Consider the following 17838-nt stretch of genomic DNA (forward strand, 5'->3'; position numbering starts at 1 on the left):
TAGAGGTGGGGTCTTGCTATGTTGCCCAGGGTGGTCTTGAGCTCCTAGCCTCAAGGGTTCCTCCCAAAGTGCTGGGATTATAGGCATGAGCCAGTGCCTGGCTTAAGTTGGGTTTTAAGTGACTTTTTTTTTGTTTTCTGAGACAGTCTTGCTCCGTTGCGCAGGCTGGAGTACAGTGGCATGATCTCTGCTTACTGCAACCCCCACCTCCCAGGCTCAAGTGATTCTCCTCCCTCAGCCTCCTGAGTAGCTGGGATTCTCCTGAGTAGCTGGGATTACAGGCACGCACCACCACGCCTGGCTAATTTTTGTATTTTCAGTAGAGGTGGGGTCTCACCATGTTGGCCAGGCTGGTCTCAAACTCCTGGCCTCATGTGACCCGCCCTTCTCGGCCTCCCAAAGTGTTGGGATTACAGGTGTGAGCCACCATACCTGGCCTTAAGTTACATTTTAATGGAATCTGAGAGATAGTCTCTGACCTTAAGGTCTTTTTTTTTTTTTTTTTTTTTTTTTTTTTTTTGAGACGGAGTTTCCCTCTGCCACCCAGGCTGGAGTACAGTGGCGCGATCTCAGCTCACTGCAAGCTCCGCCTCCCGGGTTCCCGCCATTCTCCTGCCTCAGCCTCCCGAGTAGCTGGGACTACAGGCGCCCGCCACCTCGCCCGGCTAGTTTTTTGTATTTTTAGTAGAGACAGGGTTTCACCATGTTAGCCAGGATGGTCTCGATCTCCTGACCTCGTGATCCGCCCATCTCGGCCTCCCAAAGTGCTGGGATTACAGGCTTGAGCCACCGCGCCCGGCGCTTAAGGTCTTTTTTAGCCTACTGTTTCTGTGATTCTTCCACTTCTCCCTTTGTTCCCAGGTGATGGGAAGATAAGATGTATTTATCAGTAAAGGGTAGGAAAGTATCTGTAGTGTTGTCTGATTAATGACTGGCTGTTATTGTGTTGGAGTCCAGCTAAACTGAGGCTTCCTGAGGAGCGGTACATTCATATACCTTTAGTTTATACTTCTTATGGAACACTAGAAGGTGACTTCACTACAGGTTTTTTTCCCCCAATCCCCAAAGTCCCATATTATACATGTGTGTGCTTTTTTCCTGTTGTTACGTACAAAACAGACAAAACACAACACTTCTTTCTTTCCAAATGAGAATCTCTTTGGTTACTTATTAGCCATGTTACTCTCTTGGCTCTCCTTTACCATGGCCATCTGGATCTTTTGGAGTATATAATTTTCTGTGCTTTTCTACTCTTAAAGGAAACTGGTGGTGACAAAAGAGAAAGAGAAGAAAGTGGGACTGTATACGATCTTTGTGAATCCTGCCAATACCCACCAGTTTGCAGTGGGTGGACGAGATCAGTTTGTAAGGTGAGTTTGTGGCTCTTTTGTGTCTTTGACAGTTTATAAGACTGATTACCGGTGCTCCTTTATGGAGAGTTATGAATTTTCTAGGAATCCATTAACTATTATCTTGGATTTTTTACCATTTTCCAAAAGTCTTACATGCCTTTGGAGATGTTCTGTTCACTAATGTAACAGTCTCTGAGGGGTGACTTTACATATTTTAGAGATTATCAAATTTTGAAGTTAGATGATGGTCAGGTGCAGTGGCTCACACCTGTAATCTCAGCACTTTGGGAGGCGAGGCAGGTGGATCACCTAAGGTCAGGAGTTTGGGACCAGCCTGGCCAACATGGTGAAACTCTGTCTCTAAAAAAAAATGTAAAAATTAGCCAGGCGTGGTGGTACATGTCTGTAGTCCCAGCTACTCAGGAGGCTGAGGCAGGAGGATCACTTGAGCTCAGGAGTCAGAGGTTGCAATGAGCCAGGATTGTGCCACTGCACTCCAGCCTCAATGACAGAGCGAGAGTCTCTCTCAAAAAAGAAAAGAAGTTGGATGAATTTACCAAGGTCCTCACATGGCAGCTAAGCCGTGAATTTAGGTTTACCAGCAACTGCTGTATTAGTAAATAATCTTCTACCTTTTTCATATATAAATAAACATGCACTAGAAATTTTATTTTACTTTATCCTTTTTTTTGAGATGGAGTCTCACTCTGTCACCCAGGCTGGAGTGCAGTGGTGTGATCTCAGCTCACTGCAACTTCTGCCACCCGGGTTCAAGTGATTCTCCTGTCTCAGCCTCCCAAGTAGCTGGGATTACAGGCACCTCTCACCGCGCCTGGCTAATTTTTGTAGTTTTTGGTAGAGACGGGGTTTTGTCATCTCGGCCAGGCTGGTCTTGAACGCCTTACCTTGTGATCCACCCACCTTGGCCTCCCAAAGGGATTACAGACGTAAGCCACCACGCCCGGCCTAGAAATTTTAAATATTGGTTTTCAATTCAGAAATAGTTTGACTTGGGAGCACTTAGTGTGAACTGAGGGTTTTTTGACTTTCACTGTCCTGAGCTACCACTTTTTTTAATCCATAGTGATATCTTTGTTACTGTGAACACCTTTTGTTAACACTGGCTCTTGATACATGACCTAAGGAAAACACACTGTGAATTCAATCTCCATATGTATTAGTTAATTTCCTCTGACCCTTAGTAGTAAGCTGTATTCATCCCTATCCATTTGGCCTATTTTAACTATGTTTCTTTGGGCTCATCAGTTAGAAAGGAGAGAGGGGGACAAGATCACTAGAAAAATGAGTGACTTTTTGCTTTCCTAATGGTAAGTGAAAAGCGTCATCTTCCTTTTGAAATGAGAGCACATTTTATAGCTGTATTTCCAGATTCATTTTATTAGTAAGAATCATGGGGAATAGGGTACATTTTTAGAAAATACATGAGAGATGACTTTGCCTTGTTCAGGAATCCTGGACAAAACCTTGTTTCTCTGTTCTTCCCCTATTCCCATTTCTTCAAAAGTCATTTCCTCTAGTTACCAACAGTCCTCAAATGTGTAGCCATAGATTTTTTTTTCTTTCTTTTTTTTTTTTTAGACAGACTTTCGCTCTTGTTACCCAAGCTGGAGTGCAATGACACAATCTCGGCTCACTGCAACCTCCACTTCCCGGGTTCAAGCGATTCTCTTGCCTCAGCCTCCCAAGTAGCCAGGATTACAGACGCGCCACCACGTCTGGCTAATTTTTTGTATTTTTAGTAGAAATGGGGTTTCACCACGTTAGCCAGGCTGGTCTCGAACTCCCGACCTCAGGTGATCCACCCGCCTCGGCCTCCCAAAGTGCTGGGATTGCAGACGTGAGCCACTGTGCCCGGCCGATTTTTTTTTTTAGATAAGAAGCTGTTGATCAAAAAGGGTTGTACTTTTACACATTTTCAGTTGCTCCCCCTGCCAAGTTGAGCATTCACTGAAATTTCGAGTTGGGAGTTCCTACTTAGAGCTCCAGGTTACTTGAAAAGTCTGTGTCTCTAACGAATTCCACCACTAGGACCAAGGTGTTTGGAGGGGAATGTAGGAATTTGCTGTATTGAGAACTGTAGTTCATATTGCCTTAACCCAAAGCTGATACTTTCCCAGGGTTAGAGTAGGACTTAAGAGTTTTAGCATTTCAGCACAAGGAGAAATACTCAGATCTTCTGTCTCTTATCAGCCTCAGTATCCTCTATTGGCTATTTACTTGGCAGAAGTTACGTGAAGATTTTTGGTTTTTTTGAGACAGAGTCTCACTTTGTTGTCCAGGCTGGAGTGTAGTGGCTTGATCTCGGCTCACTGCAACCTCTGCCTCCCGGGTTCAAGTGATTCTCATGCCTCAGCCTCCCAGGTAGATAGGATTACAGGCATGTGCCACCATGCCTGGCTATTTTTGTATTTTTAGTAAAGATACAGTTTTGCCATGTTGGCCAGGCTGGTCTCGAACTTCTGTTTTCAAGTGATCCACCCGCCTTGGCCCCTCAAAGTGCTAGGATTATAGTTGTGAACCACCGTGCCTGGCTACATGAAGATTTTGAGGCACACTGATCCTACTTGAGCAGGTGGCCCTTTCAGCACTCCAGCTCTTCTCTGACATTAGGTTACACTCAACTTCTTTGGCACCTCTCCTGCGCAGGCAACTGACTGTTTTGAGGTTTCTCCTTTCTTATTCTTTCTTTGAAAGAACCCGAACAGCTCATCTTCTGGTATAAATTTGAAAACATTTTTGCTGAATGTTTTATATCATAACATCACTAACTTTCACTCCTAACCTAAAGAAATTACTTCAAGGGAATACAGAGAAATAGCTTACTCATCCTCAAGGCTTTTGCATCATAAATACTGAATTTTAGTTTAGGGTTATTAAAAAGTATTTAAGGGAAGCTCTGGGGAGACATGCTTTTTGGCCTGTGGTCAAAAAAAAAAAAAAAGTAGGCAAGTAGAGGAGGTATAGGTATGAGTCCCTACTATACCTGCTAAGCTAAGCTAATTCCTGCTTAGCTTAGTTTTAAGAATTTATAGGAGTAAAGAAAAAGAGGATATATGAGATGAATCATTTAGTGGTAAATTTGGCAGTGTGATTGGCTGACATGAAAATTTATTGCTAAAGGATTAAGAATAGGCCCTGATTGATGAAGCACAGTCAGTAAATCATCTCTTCACTTCCCAGTTCTTAAGCCAAAATCAGCAACACTGAGAGAACATTAGATTAAAGGCAGGTACAGAAGAGAGACTTAGGGTAACAAGTTAGTGGGTGCCTGAAGGCATGTGGGAAGAGATGTGGTAAAGGTATGAAGAGGATTGTAAAGCTATTCCTTATGTGACTTAAAATGTCAAGAGGCTTGGTGTGGTTTCTCATGACTATAAAACTAGAGGACTTTGGGAGGCCAAAGCTGGAGGATAGTTTGAGGTCAGGAGTTCAAGACCAACTTGGGCAATATAGCAAGACTGTGTCTCTACCAAAAAAAAAATTAAAACATTTTAGTTTTTTAATTAATTAAATATCACCAGATGTGGTGGTATGCTCCTGTAGTCCCAACTGCTTGGGAGGCAGAGGTGGGAGGATCTCTTGAGCCCAGGAGTTTGAGGCTGCAGTGAGCTGTGATTACACCACTGCGCTCCATCCTGGATGACAGAGTGAGACCCTGTCACAAAAAAAAAAAAATAACTAAAAATAAAGTAAAATATAAACTATCAAGGACCTATCATATGTTCAGAAAGTAGTAGGAATGTTTGTATTAATCTTTCTATGCTTACTGTCTATCACAGGGCTTGACAAACTGTACTGCTTGTTTTTATAAATAAAGTTTTATTGGAACACAGCCATGGCCTTCATTTACATGTTGTTTATGACCACTTTCATGCTACATGGCAGAATTCAATAGTTATAATAGAGATTAGATGGTTTGCCTGTTGACCAGCTTAAAACATTTACTGTCTTGTCCTTTAAGAAAATGTTTGCCAAACCTTGTTTTAGCATCATATGTAGAATATAGTAGGTTATTAATAAACACTTAGTTGGGGTGTATGGCTTATACCTGTAATCCCAGCACTTTGGGAGGCCGAGGCAGGATAATCTTTTGAGGCCAGGAATTTGAGACCAAACTGGGCAGATGCTGTCTCCACCAAAAAATAAAAATATTAGCCCGGCATGGTGGTGTGTGCATGTAGTCCCAGCTACTTGGTAGGTTGAGGCGGGAGGATCGTGTGAGCCGTAGATGTCAAGGCTTAAGTCATCAGTAACCTAACTGCCAAAGCCAACAAGATACTTTTCTTTTTTTTTTTTTTTTGAGACAGAATCTCGCTCTGTCGCCTGGGCTGGAGTGCAGTGGCCGGATCTCAGCTCACTGCAAGCTCCGCCTCCCGGGTTTACGCCATTCTCCTGCCTCAGCCTCCGGAATAGCTGGGACTACAGGCGCCCGCCACCTCGCCTGGCTAGTTTTTTGTATTTTTTAGTAGAGATGGGGTTTCACAGTGTTAGCCAGGATGGTCTCGATCTCCTGACCTCGTGATCCGCCCGTCTCAGCCTCCCAAAGTGCTAGGATTACAGGCTTGAGCCACCGCGCCCGGCCAACAAGATACTTTTCAAATCTTTTTCTCTACTCTTGACATTATTACTCCTTCCCTGAAACACCTTCTCTCCGTGATGTCCAACCACTCCTTAGTGTTGTTCATGGGTGTGTCTTCCTTTTTCCACCCATTAAATGCTGATGTCCTCCAGCATCTCCGTCTTCAGCTCTCATCTTGCTCTATACCAGGGAATTTTAACTTGAAGTACAAGTATTATGTGAACCTCCAGAAAGTGTGCTTATGTGCATTTTTCTGGGAAGAAGGGACTAGAGTTTTCATTATATTCTGAAAGAGGCCAGAGATTCTAAAGGAGGAAGGGAAAATCCTCTCTATATTTTCCCCTGGAGATCTAATTCCATTACCAGTGCTTTAACTACCACCTATACACGGATATATGACTTACATCTGTGTCTGCAGACCACACTTATTCTGAGCTCTAGACTTATACCTACTTGACAAATGGATATAATTAACTGATGATTTCAGCCAGAAAGTCTCAGTGGTGAGTTGAGGACCAAAACCAGATTAGGATAGACTGAGAAATGAATAGGAAATAAGGAAGTGGAAATATTGAATGTTGATCGTTCTTTTCAGTAGTGTGACTGTAAGGGGAAGGAGGAAAAAAGCAATAGTAGGAAAGGACAGTCAGTAGAAGGATTTTTAGAAAGTGGCCAACTGGTGATGAGGAAGAGGTTGAGAAATGAGATAATCATCAAACAAGGTCCCTGGAAGGATGAAATGAAGAGCATTTGTCAGAAGATTGACCCTGAGATTGGAGGAGACTGGGTGAGGACAGATACTAGATCTGTCTTGTTCCTCACTGTATTTTTAGCACCTAGCATAATATTTGACACATAATGTGTGTATCCTAAATATTTGAGTTTAAAGCTTGGATTAGAGAGAGGAAGGAAGGTGAAGGTGTAGTGTGCTTGATAAGAATGTGGAAAGGAGAGGGAGTCTTGAGCTATGGGTGGTAGTTTTTAATAATTATTGTGGGGTATGAGAGGGAGAATAGGCCAAATAAAGTTTCAAGGAGGGATTACGGACCCACTGACTTACATTAAGCATGGTTTCTGCCCGTGAGTAACCCTTTTCGGTAGGTAATATACACATAAAAAGCTCCATATTAATGTTAGTTGTTTCAGTGAAAATTATCAGTATGTGATATAACACTTGAGGAGAGAGAGAGACAACTTCAGACTGACAGAATTGAGGATTGTCACTTAAAATGGGAAGTACATGGATGAAGGATTTAGGGTTTGATGCTAGGTGTGGTGGCCCATCCCTGTAATCTCAGCACTTTGTGAGGCCAAGCCAGGCAGATCACTTGAGGCCAGGAGTTCAAGACCAGCCTGGCCAACATGATGAAACTCTGTCTCTACTAAAATACAAAAATTAGCCGGGAGTGGTGGCGTGTACCCGTAGTCCCAGCTACTTAGGAGGCTGAGGCAGGAGAATCGCTTGAACCCACAAGGCAGAGATTGCAGTGAGCCGGGATCATGCCACTGCACTACAGCCTAGGTGACAGAGCAGGACCCAGTCTCAAACAAACAAAACAAAGACTTGGGGTTTGGAAATGGATTGGAAAAGGGATGCCCTTTAAGAAGAGCACAAGCCAGAGCTTGGTTTGGAAAATGTTGTTTATTTTCATCCAGCTGGCATTTTCCTGCCACTACATCAGATTGCAGCTCGTTAAGGGATTTGTTTGTAAATTTTTACATTTTCATTGCTTTTCCAACTATAGGATTTATGACCAGAGGAAAATTGATGAGAATGAGAACAATGGAGTACTCAAGAAGTTCTGTCCTCATCACCTGGTAAGATTCATGAAGGGCCAGTTGCTCCAGGCTTCCCTGACTCAACCCCAAGGCTGCACCTGAACTTGTTGGTATGGTGGGAAGAGCTTGGACTTTCAAGCCAATCATCTGGATTTGATTCCTGGCTTTACCACTTACCAGCCTTGTGATCTTGGCAGTCACTTCACTTCTGATAGCCTCAGATTTTTTAATCGACAAAATATAAATAAAAATAACTGCCTTGCACCTTGATGGTGAGGCCTAATGAGACAATGTACATAAAATGGCTAGCACACAGATGACAACCAAGAGAAAGCCCCAAGATGCTACCCCCTGAGGTGGTCATGTTTCAGCAGTTGTACTCTTGTCTCTGTCTGTCTTTCTCAAATCTCTGGGAGAAGATGTAGGGGAGTTTGAAGGAAAAGCTGTTTCCTGAAGATGGTATAACAAATGGGGGGGTGGGGCATCAGTCAGTATCTGCTCCTTATTGCAGGTGAACAGTGAGTCCAAAGCAAACATCACCTGTCTTGTGTACAGCCACGACGGCACAGGTACGTGAGCAGGGCCCAGCTCCTAGGCTGGCATGCCCCCTCTGTCTAGGGAGCTGCTGAGCCAGTGAGGCATGTGCCCTCCAGTGCTCACCACTGTGCTATAGCTCCAAGTAGAGCAGCTGGGGAGTAACTGCTGATGGTGAGCACATAGCGGGAGGATACAGCAGATGACCCTTGGAGATGCCAGGTACCATTTGCAGAATGCTGCAGATGATATTTGGCAGGGCCTGTCCTGAAGCCCAGGTTGCTTGCCTGAGCAGGTTCTTATGCCTTTGACTCATTCCTGAGGTAATGGGTATGATCTTTTTGAGCATTCTGCTGCCCCTGGGTTGGCAGTATGTTCCTAGTCTACCCTGTACAGTCGGACTTGCCTGGTGTTCCAAATAAGATGGGTGCTACACCTGGGTATTTGGAGGGGGCACTACTGGCAAGAAGCCCCACCCCAACCCCCAACTCCTGGTCCCTGCTTTTTTCAGCCTTTGCCTTCACTGCTATGTTCTTGTTCTTGGCAGAGCTCCTGGCCAGTTACAATGATGAAGATATTTACCTCTTCAACTCCTCTCACAGTGATGGGGCCCAGTATGTTAAGAGATACAAGGGCCACAGAAATAATGCCACAGGTGAGACTGTCTTCCTAGGTTTCTGTGGCCCAAGCCTGTTGGCTTTGGAGAACCACAGTGTCTTGCTCAGGTTATAGAAATAGAAACTACCTGCCTGTGTTGCCATGGGCACTGAGTGATTATCCTGAATTGGACTGGAGTTTTCATGTTTTCTCCACTATGCTAGAGGGGAATGCACTCAAGAGCATCTCTTGTCACTCCAATAATGTTGCTTCTAATTGTTTTGGACATAAGGAGACTAGACTAACTTTTTGAAGATTTCAGGTAACTTCAAAATCAGCACAAATGTCTTAGGGAGTCAGGGAAAGCCCTGTTTAGTCAGTGGTCCTGAATTACTTAAATAGGGAGTGGCCTTATACCTCTAGGAGGAGGAGTAAACTATTCTTTTAGATGAGGCAGAAGAGGAGGAATGGTGGTAGTAACTAGCCCAAGATTGGCCTGTTTTGTTCCTTTGGGGCACATTGAAATCACCTCATGTGTTTTGTTTTGTTTTGTTTTGTTTTGTTTTGTTTTGTTTTGTGTTGTGTTTATGAGACAGGATCTCACTCTGTTGTCCAGGCTGGAGTGCAGTGGTGCAATTATGGCTCACTGCAGCCTCGACCTCCCAGGCTCAGGTGATCTTCCCACTTCAGCCTCCTGAGTAGCTGGGACTACAGGTGCATGCCTCTACACCTGGCTAATTTTTGTATTTTTTGTGGAGATGGGGTTTCACTGTGTTGCCTACGCTGGTCTCTAACTCCTGGGCTCAAGTGATCGGCCTGCCTTGACTTCCCAAAGTGCTGGGCATGAGCCACCAATCCCAATCCTGTTGTTCTTTTAAAAATAAGTTTGGCCTTAACGCTATATATTCTGATTTAGTAGGGATGGGATGGAACTTGAGCACTGAGATTTTTAAAAACTACCCACGATTCTAATGTCCAGAAAAGTTGAGGAATCATTACTCTGTTGTTACGACTCCTAACAGATACCTGTCATGATTTTGTCTTGGAGATAGCAGTTCCTTTTATTTTTTTTCCTGAGCTGGTAAGAAGGGAGGGAAAAATCTGTTCTTGGATCTCAGTACACAGGCAGATGAAGGAAGGGTGCCAGTCTCATGGCCAATATTGTACTGACCATAGTCATTGGAACTCTTGGCTTCTTTTACTGATTCTGGAGAGTGGAACCCTGTTAATGGTAGCAAGCACAGATGACTTGCTTCTTGAGGCAGTTGTGGCATATACCTTCATCAGTCTCAGATCAACTGATGACCCCAAAAATATTGACAAAGTACCAGTGAAGTCCACATATCAAAGATAATCCTAGGCCATAAGACAGTACTGCCTAAGAGTGGACACAGCTGGGACGAATCAGGGTGGGACAGGTAAGGGATTAGAGAGGCCTGTGGTTGCTTGCTAGGGTATAAACTTAGAGACTGAGGCTGCTGCTAAAGGATTGCAGATTCCTCTGCCCTAAGGAGCGAGCTCTTTGGGAGAATATAAATCATCTCTGGGACTGTTGTGATTCTTATAACTATCTGTTAAACATGCATAATCTCTTGATGTGTTTTGAGAAAATGAAAATAATTATTTGGCCCTCAGCTGATTTAGAGTTTGTGAATAATTAAATTCCCTTTGAGATGAATATATATAGGCCTGATGCCAACCCTCATGTGGTTTGTTCCCTCATTTATCGTTTCAGTAAAAGGCGTCAATTTCTATGGCCCTAAGAGTGAGTTTGTGGTGAGCGGTAGTGACTGTGGGCACATCTTCCTCTGGGAGAAATCATCCTGCCAGATTATTCAGTTCATGGAGGGGGACAAGGGAGGCGTGGTGAGTATGGTATGCTGAGCTGGCTGGCTCCCTAATCTCTCCAGTCATTAAGGTAGGTTTTAGCAGGGACACTGAATTCTGTGACTACATAATACCATGTTTTAGAGGTCCAACCAGCCATAAAAGGCTAGTTAGCCTGGGGGTGCTGAGTTTTTGATGGAGTATTTTCTTCCTGTTCCTATCTTCTGTCCCTGTCACAGTTTATTGAGACAAGAAAGGGATCTTAGGGAAGAACCTCTGTCCTGTCCTGAGTGATGTAACTTATCTCTAGGCATGCACCTTTTCCAAATGAAAAAGTGTTAGTGTTCAGGGCACACCCTCGTACACAAGGCTAAAGATTTCTCTATTGTCTCTTCCCTTTAAACTAAGTAGTGATCTTGGCTGGATCTTAGATCAGCAGATAAAAACTATAAAGAGCATTTTTTGGACAGTTGGGAAAATTAGAATATGGTTTATACATTAGATAACATGGTATTCAATATTAAATTTATTTGATTTGATTACTTATGTAGGAGAATATTCTTGTACTTAAGAGATACATGTTGAAGTATTTAGGGGTGAAGTGTCACGCTTACATTCAAATAGGTAACAAACACATATAAATGTGTATATGTAAGGAGAAAGCAAATGTAATTTTTTTCTAGTAGCTGAGCAGTCTGCTTGCTGTATAACCCATGATCATATCATAGTCTGCCTATCCTTTGAGTTCTGCAGACCTCTGTGGAGTTAGGTCAAAAAGGAAGAGTGAGAATCGAGTTAGGGAATGAAGAGCCATCAGCTCTTAAGATGTATCTGGTTAACCGTATCTTTTTTTTTTTTTTTTTTCATTTTTGAGACCTAGAATTAGGAAAGAGTTCAGTTGCTTTCTGTTATAAGGTTTTTGGACCACAGGAGATGGGAAAAAGACAGTTTGGAAGACTAAATTATACTGATTGCCCAGAATAGTCTGGTTACCCAAGACCTCTAAGGAATGACTGAGACAGCTTAGTCTCTCTTCCTTTTTATTGCTTCTTAGCTGTGGGGAACTTCAAAGAGCCTAGCCATCTCTTGATGAGGTTTTTTTCAGAGAGTGGTTTTAGAATTTAGAATGGTTCCTTGCAAACAGGATCCCATTCCTTATGTTTTTCTTGCCCTGGTATGAGGGTATTTCAAATTTTCTTCTGGTTTCCTCTAAATTTTGGGGACCTGGGACCTGCATAGATCTAGGGTTTTTATGGTTTGAATACAAATGGAGAGGAATCTAGAAGTTCAAGGTGTGTCTCACTCTTCCCTGCTTCATTTCCTACTCTTCCATAGGTCCCCCTGTGTCATCTGCAGTGAACAAACCCAAAACACTTGAGTCTTAATGGGAATTATGCAATAGGCATTTAGAAAAAGGAAGTCAGAAGGGGCCAGTGAATTTTTTCTTGACATAAGCTATTGCCTTGCATTCTGTTCCAGAGAGATGCAGGGCTGAATGCCCTCTGCCAGGCCAGCATTTGTCCATTCTCCAAAAGCATTCTGCAGGCCAGTTTGCTTTTAGCTCAGCCAATGCCAGGGTTTGATGATTAACCCATTTGCCCAGGTGAGGAAGGCATCTACTTGGGATGGGTGGGGCCTAGGCCTAAGTTTTAGTGGTCCTAAGAGTAAATAAGTAGAATAAGAGATATAGAGGCTACCCCTGAAGCAAATTTCCTTACATATTCTTGTCTCTGTGTAAGCTGAATGATCGATGTGGTCTTTTACTTGGCTCCCTCTGTTCTGTTTTTGGTCCTAATTTTCCAGCAGTGGGGGTCACCAGGCACTAGTTTCAATGTAGTAGACTCAGCAGTTCTATATCATGCAAATTGTAAATGTAGAGTAGAATGTAATTGTAACGTAGAATGTTAGAACCAAAGATCTTAGAAGTTATTTTCTAACTTGCCCAGATCTCCTGACTCTGATTTGAGGATCATTTCTTTGTTCCCATTCAGCTTCACAGGGACAAGAATGGGGGGTGGTATCAGAGGACAGCCCCTTAGTCTCCCAAGAGCACTTTGATGCTTGATCCCGTTCTCTACATTCCCCCAACCCAGTCATCTAAGGCCAGAGCTCTTTTCTCTGCTCAGGCATTATTGACAGGATAAGTCCTGGCATTCAGACAGGTCTGGTGAAGTGACCAGGTACTCTGGCCCAGAAGTTCTCTGTCGGCTCCCCCCGCAGGCTCCAATTCAGGTACTGTATGTTATTCTCTTGTTCCTCTTGCCACTGGCTTTTTCCTTAGTCTTAAGTTCCAAGGAATTGTTCCCCTGCGCTTTTTTATTTTGCTGACTTATTCAAGCAGAGCTAGCTCAAAGAGTATAGGTCTGTAACAAGGGCTTATTAGGAGATAGATGAAAAAGTTCAGGTTTGTATGTGTAAGTTGTCCGTTACTAGAGATAGATATTATTCCAGGCATTGAACTGCACTGCCTAAAACAGCCCAAAGGTAAACTTCACAATAGGCTGATATGTGGAATGGGAGGAGATAAAGAACGAGGTTTCTGTTTTATTCATAAGCTCAGTCTTAGCTTCAGTCTTTTCTGAGCATTTGTTTATTTGTAAGATGGAGTCAAAGTAAGTGGGAAGTCTGTAGGTCAGCTCTGTTTTTTATGCCTGTCCTTGACTTATCCTCAGCTGTTCTCTGCCTGGGCAGGTGAGGCAGGGGAGGTGGTTGGTCCAGAGAGAACTAAAAGAAGTTGTTTTCTTGGACTATATGGCCAGCTGCAAGGCAGGGTGCCTTTCCTATGTGTTCCTCCTTTCACTAAAAGACTGAAAATGCTTTAGCAGCTAGATCTGGAACTAACTCTTCTGGATGGGGTAGGAACTTCCCTGCCCTTCCCTTAGGGAAGCTCATGTTTCCAAGTCAGACAGCAGGGGGCATGGGTGCCTTTCAGACAGAAGGAAGCTGCCTAAGCTAGAAGGCCTTCCTGCTGTAGTTTATTTCTTTTGCCTTGTTCAGTGAATTTACCCAGAGGGTGGCTGAGATTGAGGCTATGGGAACCCCAAGAAGCTGCTGTATTTTAATGTGCTGCCTTATAGCTGAGCCTGTTGTGCTCAGGGCAGGTAGTAGGATGCTCCCCCTGGGATGTGCAAGGTTCTCTTAAGCAGATATGAGCCTCCATCACTCCCACCACTCCCTGCAACTGAGCCTCCTCTTCTCAGCCTGTGCCTTCCTCCAGTTCTAGTAAACAGTGCCAAATGAATGTAGTTGTGCTCCAACTCTTCTCTGGGGGTTCATTGGCAGCTGCTGCTTGCTTCATTTTTTAAAATTTATTTGCCATTTGGTGAAAGCCACTGAGATGGTTTTTTCCCAGCCTTGGGCAAGTTGGAGCTTTGGAATCTGGAGTGAATGAGGTCATCTGGATTTCATTGTCTTATGAAGCCAGCAGTAAGCTTGGGCAGTCCACTCACCCATCCCTAGGGCCGTATCTGGGGATGAAGCCACCCCTGACCTAAACATAGGAAATGATTGATGTGCCTGGTCTTATACCCAGTCTGTGTCTGGTTTCTCTACCCCCAGTGCCCTTTGGCTTAGGCTCAGGATGGGTGGGCCTCCCTTCCCCAGCAGCTGCATCAGCCCTGATCAAGGGCAATTATTTGGCTCAAGGTGAGTAGTGGCTTTTAAACCCTACTCCCACACACTGCTGAGTCTGTGTTTTCCTTTCTTCCTGACCAGGTAAACTGCCTTGAGCCCCATCCTCACCTGCCTGTGCTGGCAACCAGTGGCCTAGACCATGATGTGAAGATCTGGGCACCCACAGCTGAAGCTTCCACTGAGCTGACAGGGTTAAAAGATGTAAGTGGCTGACTGCAGAAGTTATTTTCTTTCTGCTTATCCACATACTGTTGATTCTTCATTGTCATAGGGAGGAATAACTTGCTGCCCAGTTCTTTAAAGGCACTGCTCTAACACCCTCCCCCACATTCCTGTAATTTCCTCTGTGGGAATAGTCCTGCTCCAGGGGGCAGCTGTGAAGTGGCACTAATTTGTAATAGGATGGGGATAAGGAGCATCTTTGAGAATTATTCTATATTAAAGCCTGCTACCTTTGCAGCAGCTGAACCTAGGGCATCGTTTCCTAATCTAATGTAGCTCCACTTCAACTTAATGGTTAGCTTTTATTGGGATAGAAGATCAGCCTTCTTGATCAGGTCCCGGGTTCCTCTTCATTGCTGCCTCCTCTTCCCAACCTTTTTGGGTTCCAGGTGATTAAGAAGAACAAGCGGGAGCGGGATGAAGATAGCTTGCACCACCCTGACCTGTTTGATAGTCACATGCTGTGGTTCCTTATGCATCACTTGAGACAGAGACGCCATCACCGGGTAAGCTGGGGTTGGAAATGAGTTCCCAAGGGAGTGACCCTCTTAAGAGGGCTAAAAAGCTCCAGAGTAGTGACTTTAAGGAGGAATCAGGTGATCTTGGTTGGATTTCGTATCCATTGTCCTCTATCCCCATCAGATCCCTGATACAGCCTTGGAAGAGACATCAGCAGAAAAGGGTGGTATCTACTGTTGTCTATTGCCATCCATGTGTAATCCTATCTTCATAAAGGCAAAGGGTGGAGGAGGGAATTGAGAAGAAATAACAAGTCTCAGTGTGATCTTTCTATTTTTCCTCTTATGCCAAAAGAGGCCTAGTTCAGGGGTTGGCAGACTGGCAGTTGGCCTGCTGCTGGTTTTTGTAAATAAAGTTTCATTGGCTTGCAGCCACACCCATTCTGTGTATTGTCTGTGGCTGCCTTCACGCTACAATGAGTTGAATAGTTGCAATAAAGACCATATAGACTGCAAGTCTAAAATACTTACTGTCTGGCCCTTTAAGAAAAATTCTGCTGATCTCTGGCCTAAAGCATCTATATTCTAGCTAAGACCTAACAGGCTTGTCCTTGTTCCATCCAGGGAGGTTACTAACAAGCCTTTCCCATCCACAGCGCTGGCGAGAACCTGGGGTTGGGGCCACAGACGCGGACTCTGATGAGTCTCCCAGCTCCTCAGACACATCGGACGAGGAGGAGGGCCCTGACCGGGTGCAGTGCATGCCATCTTGAGGCCTCATACCTAGGTGGGGCAGGCTGGGGCTGCCAATCTGATCCTGCCTGGGCAACCCTTTCCTGTCCCAGGCCCTACATTCAGCAGAAACGCACTTTGGACTTTTTGCTTTAGATAAAAGAAAGACATCCCAGGAGAAGGACAAACCAGAGGAGTGAACCAACAGAGTACCTAGGAATGGGAGTTGACCCCTGGAATGGGGCTCCATGGAGAGGTGCATAGGACTCAGTAGAAATGGCCTCTCCCCAAAGCCTCTTTTTGAGAGGAGAGGGAAGCCTATTTTGTTAACTGGTTTGGGATAGGGAATGGGGTTTTTCTTTAAGCTCCCTTGTTTGTTGGGCCGGGGGGGTGGGTGGAACAACTGGCTATTCAGTACCAAGGGGCCAGAGTGGAGGGTAGGAGTGCCACTCTCTCTTTGGTTTAGGTTTTTGACCTTTTCTTCCTTTGTTTTTTAAAAGTATATGACAGTTGGTTCCCCTCCCCCGCTCCCAGCAACCCCATCCCAGAATCCTATTTTCCTGGGAAGTCCTTAAAGCCCCTAACCATCCCACACTCTTCACTTTCCTTTCCACCTTATTCATTCTTTGTACTTATCACAGTGTTTTGCACTTGATTACATATCCTTCACTCTCTTCTCTTCATCCCATCACCCCCTAATACGTCAGGTGAGGGAGGTTGGGGAGAGGTGAGAGAGGGGCAGATGTGAAGGAAGAATAGGAAGGATGTTACCTCTTCTGTTATTTTTTTAAAAAACATTGTTTGGTGGCAGCAATCTCCCTGTCCCTATCACTGTTAGAGGCCTAATTTTATATCTATAAATATATTAAAAAGCAAGTCAAACTTGGATGTATCAAGGTAAAATTATTGTCAAAGTTTAAATACCTATATATTCTCTATGAATGCAATAAAGGGACTTAAGAGTGAACAAGAGTAATGGTGTGGAGGTGACACCTGGGGTCAGTTTACCTCTGTGTATGGTCACTAGAGATTGGGACTTACCCTTTAGGTTTTTGGAGGCTCGAGAATGGAAGGATCCTCATTTCTGCCCTTCCTGGTTCCCTGCTTTGGTGTGGGGGTTGGGAAAAACAGGAAATTCCTCTCAGCTCTTTGCCTCAGATCTCCTACCTCTCAAGTCTTGTAGGGGGTTCCAAGGATGGCTCTTCTAACCAGAGGCTGGCCTGTCTTTAAAACTTAAATACTTTAGGGTGGTGCCACCACTGCAGACTATTGTGGCACTTTGTGTGACAGAAGACACGTACACACACACCACACACATACACATACACACACTCTCTCTCTCTCTCTTACCTTGAGCTGCTTGATCTTTAAGCCATCCAACTTGATGCCAGTTCCCTTCTTTATAGAAGAGTGAAGGGAAAGACTTCCTGGGTTTGACTTAAACCTTGTCCGCCTCTTGATATTTTAGGATTGAGGAACAAGTCATTAATCTAAGGACTGATTACAGTGGCTGGTGCTTGGGCACTTGTCTTATCACTGGTCACTCAGTCTGAAAGTCCCAGCTGAATTCTTGCCCTTAAGTGCTTTTGCTGCTATTTTTTTGCCCCCAGTTTCCACAAGATCCAATCAAGAATTCTGTATCCTGGGACAGTCAGATTCTACTAAATCAGGCCAGGAAGGAGGGGAAAAGAGTGAGAGAATGGTATTCCCAGACACTTCCTCCTGCCCCTTTTCCCAGCAGCTCTCAGACCAGATGTTGGCTGCTGTACTTACTCCCTGAGGTAGGGAATGTGTGATTGAGTGGTCTGTGTTCCTATTGCTGGTGGGGTGATAGGGTGGGCTAAAAACCATGCACTCTGGAATTTGTTGTATTTTCTCCCAGTAAAGCTTTTCTTCCCCCCGACTGCTGCTCTGTGTGGTATGTGGTCCATTTATTCACAATGGATGGTTTTTGCTCCTCCTAATGTAGCTACCCCTCTCATTCTGCACATGATACCGTGTTAGAAAGTCCATTTTGGGAGACCCGTATTTCCAGTGCTTGGGCTCCAGTTGGAGACTGTTGGAAGTAGGATACGCTCCATTTAGCTCAGTGATACTTAGGAGA

At 44.3% G+C, this 17838-nt stretch overlaps 1 protein-coding gene across 15 annotated transcripts in view; it reads left to right on the forward strand.

The window, feature by feature from the left end:
• DCAF8 (DDB1 and CUL4 associated factor 8) overlaps positions 1-17642 on the forward strand; it is a 47872-nt gene extending 30230 nt beyond the window's left edge. For 12 of the 15 annotated variants that reach the window (XM_010360758.2, XM_010360753.2, XM_010360764.2 and 9 more), the window contains 8 exons: positions 1260-1370; positions 7698-7770; positions 8243-8300; positions 8813-8920; positions 10598-10728; positions 14404-14523; positions 14934-15050; positions 15659-17642. In XM_010360758.2, coding sequence (XP_010359060.1) covers positions 1260-1370; positions 7698-7770; positions 8243-8300; positions 8813-8920; positions 10598-10728; positions 14404-14523; positions 14934-15050; positions 15659-15775 — 835 coding nt within the window. In that variant the 3' untranslated portion in view covers positions 15776-17642. Of the gene's footprint in view, positions 1-1259; positions 1371-7697; positions 7771-8242; positions 8301-8812; positions 8921-10597; positions 14524-14933; positions 15051-15658 lie in introns of those variants that run through there. The other 3 variants (XR_004058729.1, XR_004058730.1, XR_004058731.1) reach the window with 3 other exon arrangements.
• Positions 17643-17838: the final 196 nt, after the last annotated feature.

This window comes from Rhinopithecus roxellana, chromosome 8, assembly GCF_007565055.1.
Source record: "Rhinopithecus roxellana isolate Shanxi Qingling chromosome 8, ASM756505v1, whole genome shotgun sequence".
In the NCBI taxonomy this organism is placed as follows: domain Eukaryota; kingdom Metazoa; phylum Chordata; class Mammalia; order Primates; family Cercopithecidae; genus Rhinopithecus; species Rhinopithecus roxellana.